Source organism: Branchiostoma belcheri, unplaced genomic scaffold (genome assembly GCF_001625305.1).
Source record: "Branchiostoma belcheri isolate BF01 breed outbred unplaced genomic scaffold, Haploidv18h27 scaffold56, whole genome shotgun sequence".
Classification (NCBI taxonomy): domain Eukaryota; kingdom Metazoa; phylum Chordata; class Leptocardii; order Amphioxiformes; family Branchiostomatidae; genus Branchiostoma; species Branchiostoma belcheri.
Genome location: NW_017804198.1, coordinates 681,321 through 686,320, shown reverse-complemented (window position 1 = coordinate 686,320; position 5,000 = coordinate 681,321). Strand labels below are relative to the sequence as shown.

Genomic DNA, 5,000 nt, shown 5'->3' with positions numbered 1-5,000 from the left:
CTGCACAGACGTTATATCACAGTAGTCCAAGTTGCTGGTTTTGAGACATAAAAAGTGGGAGGGGAAAGTTCAAATCAAAATGCTAATATTTTGGCTCTAACATAAAACCACCATTTCATGATTTACAGAGTACGTACCTTAGAATTTAGAGGAGCAAAAATTTCAGGACTAACTTACAGTACCGCAGAGAACCAAATATTTCACAACTTACACTTACTTATAATTAAAGAAGTTGTTGCAATTGTAAGACACTAGAGGCGAGTAGACACTCCTGGTCCCGGGCCAGGGATCGAACCCACGCCAAACCCGGGCACCAGTTCACACCCCTACGCTCTAACCATTCGGCTAAAAGGTCTCGACCCGTTACCGGATCAGTTGGTAGCACCTTTAAACCACCCACTGTTACACAATGTACAATATCAGACAGGTTTTCCTATGCATTTTAATATCTTTTCTAAAAATCGCTTGATTTAACTAAAACAGACATATACTGGCAATACTGATCTAAGTCTAACTACATGTAAATTGAACAATAATGCTTTTCAACGACATGATATAAACATCAGCACTTTGGATTGAAGAAAGGCAAACAATCAACAACACCTGATAGCATCCCCAAGGACAGCGAAAACGAGGAACCTTTTAGTTTTAGTACAATCACTGATCAAATGACTGTGTCTAGAGCCTGCATACAATACAGCAGCTAAGCCTAGCATACATTGTAGGTGAGCCTAACCTAAGACTTAAGTTGTAGCCTCCATAGCATGCCAAAAATTGGGGGTTTTGAGGGTCTTCATGGTCTTTGGGAGCTTTTATGTGCCATTTTTTGATTGCATATAGACAGCATAGCCGGCCTGGTTAAATTATCCCCATTTTTAGAACTCAGGGCTAATCAGAAAACAGCCGAAGACCACCAAACCCCAGTTCTATAAGCCTGCTACGGAGTGTAAAGACTTTTGGCTTCGCAAGCACGCGACGCGGCGGCAGCTAGCTATATCACACCGAACGACAATTGTCATTGGTTGCCTTTAATTAAAGCCCAGTCCTATTCATACTCAACACTAAGAGGATTAAATAACATAAATGGCATCATTGATTTTGGAAATTACACTAAACACATAAGAAGAAATAATGATTAACAATTACTGGACTGTGGAAAATTAAAATTGATAACAGTGGTGTGAGAGTTATGAAATACGGCCGAGGCAAATTAATATGAACTCTCATAATTCTACCAGGTACCCTGGAATAAAAAAGAAAAAACGACCTATAAAGGACTTCCCAAGAATGTCTTGAACTTACTTATCCATCTTTTCCTTTTGGTTGAAGAGATTCGTTGAAGACACAGTCAAGTGTTGTATGTGTCTATTGTGTATATTTGTATATGATGTCGCAATATCAGCTATCAGCTGCCTGGCGGCAACATTGTATTGCCATGTTGCAATTTCAAATAAATAAAAGTAAAATAAAATAGCCAGTATAACCGCCTTTCGGCGTAACACACCAGCTTCACAGGCACACGGCGCTGCGGCAGCTGGCTACATTACACCGATCGACTTGTTACACCTAACCCTTGAACATCTAACTCTAGACATTGTTTAAAGCTATCTAAATTCTAATAAAAATGCCCCTACTGTACTTGGTGACAGTGAGTTCCACTCTGCGATAGTTCAAGGAAATAATGAATTCTTGAACACCTCAATCCTTGGTTGATAACTCTGGTACTTGAAGGCATGGCTATTTTGGACCCTGGACAACCTCTGTGTCTGTTCCTAATGTCAGGTGGGCCAGTGCCAGGTAACATATGGGAAACACATGTGATCTTCACAGGACACCCAGGGATGGCTTAAAAGGTTACTTCTACACCACATGGGGGGAGAGTATTTTCATTGGCTTCTCTTTCTGTATGTGTGAGTCTATACGTGCGTTTCTGACTAACGTGAGGGGGCGAAGTCTGCCATCTCAGGCCAAGATATCTTACTACTTCACCAGGAGGGGGGAGTTTTTCATTTTTTGGCTTCTCTTTCTGTATGTGTGTGTGTATTTCTGACAGACGTGAGGGAGCGAAGTCTGCCATCACATATTGCCTTTTCAAGCTTTTGCAGTATTTCAATACATTATTACGTGTATTAAAATTAAGTCATGTGCATACAAATTTTTAAATAAATGTAGACTTCTTGTTTGATTTCAAGTGATAGCTGCTAAGAAACCATTATATAGGCTGAGCAAACAAATTTTATCAACAAACAAAAATTGTAGACTGTCAAAAACCCTCAAAAATAGATGTAATTTTTCTAATTAATTCTAACATAATCCAAACATATGTTTGTAAGAAAGAAGTTGCTAAAATAGGTTCGGTACCAAGCAAGTGTTGAAGCAAAACCTGTTGTTTATGTCACAAAATAGTCTTCAAATCTCTGTTTGATTTCCCGAGTTAAAGTGCAATGTTTTTATCAGAATGACTTAAACTTAGGTTCAGTTGGTTAATCAAGTGTCTTCAGAAAAAACAAGACGACAAGATTTTTTCTGAGACTTTTTTTTGCAGACGACGTGGCTCAGACTTTTCAAGCAGATGTTGAGTTGTTTTTACATCGTAACACGTACCATTTTTTTCTCACATACCCTAACCCAAACACTTACAGACACTGGACGCAAGGAAGGACGATTCTTTTCCAAAAAGTGAGATGAGTTTCTGTGATAGAGGCCGGGCAGTCATCAGACGTTACGATCTCAGACCGTAACATCTGCTTGAATATCGCCGCCGCGACGACTTCCTTACCTTCAAAACTTCCCGCAAGTCCACCGACCCGGCGCCGGGCGATCTCTTCCGTCTGCTCTCTGATTCCCGTTTTATTCTGTCCTTCAGCTCCTGTATCCGCTCGTTCTCCTCCTGGCTGATGGTGTAAAAGTTCCACGCTATAAAAGTCTGGAAGAGCAGAATTCCGAGCGCGACGAACAGTATTCTGCGGTAGCGCAAACACACACGTCTCAGTCGCACCGCCATTTTGGAAAAAAAAAGCTGGGAAGGTGAAAGGTCGCCAAGCTTGCGCACAGATTCATTCATACGGGGAGTGGTCTTCTTTGTACACCTGTAACTCTCACTTTTTCCAGGAGTGAGTGAGTGAGTGAGTGAGTGAGTGAGTGAGTGAGTGAGTGAGTGTGTGAGTGAGTGTGTGAGTGAATGTGTGAGTGAGTGAGTGAGTGAGTGAGTGAGTGAGTGAGTGAGTGAGTGAGTGAGGAGTGAGTGAGGAGCGAGAGGAGTGAGTGAGTGAGTGAGAGGAGTGAGTGAGTGAGTGAGTGAGTGAGAGGAGTGAGTGAGTGAGTGAGAGGAGTGAGTGATCACGTGAATGAGTGAGTGAACGAGTGCGTGAATGAGTGAATGAGGAGTGGGTGAGTGAATGAGCTTATATTTATGGTGACCAGCCCTTCCAACTTGCTACATAATGTAGTCTAAGACCACAGGACGTTCTCTTCAGCACCTGTTACCATAGTAACAGCCGTCTGGTCCAGGTCATTGACCTTCTTTGTTTGGAGAAGAAGAAACGGAGCAAATACAATATGTTTTCCTCTGGCTTTATTCTAATACCATTTGTTTTCGTCTAATAGCATATCCCATGTAATATAACCATAAACGCACAAAGCTATTCAACCTTCTCTCTGCTTGCTCAACAGAATTTGTTACATTTAATGCTATAGATAAATTCAATTTCATCCTAGAAGGTAATGACCCTTACTGTGTACAGATAGGTAAATATATCAAATGATGTTTAGACCTCAGAACAAGTAGTATTAGTTGACTCTTCTATTGTTTTGTACGTAGGTTAATTTCGTTGTACCCATGTATATTTGTCTGTATATCTACATGTCTTAGACCTTACGAAAGTAGCTGTACTTTTGCTGTGTCAATAAAGTTTTTCTTCTTGTAATTCATCCCACCTCTGCCATTTGGCCCGTGCGTTTGGTTACCAAGGAGGCAAATAGAGCCGAGAGTCAATGTGCCGCCATCGGCCCCATTCACGGAGATAAATCAGGAACAACAGCCCGTGTACAGAACTTAATTATCCGGCTGTGCAGCTAGCCTTACAATGTGTACAGAGGCTCGGTTAAATCGATATCACGCAATGTATTATTAGGTTGAAACCGATATATATATGCCATCCTTGGGCCACAGCAGGTTAATTTCTTGGTTCTCTGATTCTTTCTCTTTTTCATTCCCTTTTCCGTCTTTCTTTCCGTGTTTGGGGAGCCATCCTGACATTAGATAACTTAGATAGAACAGAAGCCTATTTCGTAGTAGAATGTTGTTTTGTAAGGAGATTTGTCACAGCAGTTTGTTGTACGGTGGCAATTGTACTTAATTCTGACATTTTATCAATTTGTGTCAAACATGTTGACACTGCCCTTTTAAGAAATATTGCTTATGTTATGTCTGCTTATGTATCAAAAATTTCCTTAATCTTTTCGGCTTTGTAAGCCTTTTAATTATCGATCACCACAATTGTACATTACCTGTTCTGTGTACTACACTGTATGTGTCTTTGCATTGTTGTGAATAAAAGCATTAAAAAATAAAAATAAAATAAAATAAAATGAAATGAAATGAAATAAAATAAAATAAAATAAAATAAAATAAAATAAAATAAAATAAAATAAAATAAAATAAAATAAAATAAAATAAAATAAAATAAAATAAAATAAAATAAAATAAAATAAAATAAAATAAAATAAAAATATTGTTTTACAGCAATGAGAGAGTCGAATTTTATCATATTCCTAGACTGATTACATCAATGTTTGCCTGCTAACATTGGTTATATACAGACAATTTCGCATTTCTAATGAGCTTAGACAAACCTCTGATCCTACAACATGTCTACTCTTACCTTTTCACTATCACAGAGAAGGGAGAAGTCAAAATTACGTATACTATTTTGATCACGTACATGTTTGTACAGTGTACACAAGTTTTTCCTTTGTTTTGTATCGGTACATCTGCATAG

At 39.1% G+C, this 5,000-nt stretch overlaps 1 protein-coding gene across 1 annotated transcript in view; it reads right to left on the bottom strand.

The window, feature by feature from the left end:
- LOC109481534 (xylosyltransferase 1-like) overlaps positions 1 to 3,012 on the bottom strand; it is a 49,835-nt gene extending 46,823 nt beyond the window's left edge. The window contains exon 1 of the mRNA XM_019784117.1: positions 2,780 to 3,012. Within this exon, the coding sequence (XP_019639676.1) occupies positions 2,780 to 3,004 (225 nt within the window). The 5' untranslated portion in view covers positions 3,005 to 3,012. The remainder of the gene's footprint in view (positions 1 to 2,779) is intronic.
- Positions 3,013 to 5,000: the final 1,988 nt, after the last annotated feature.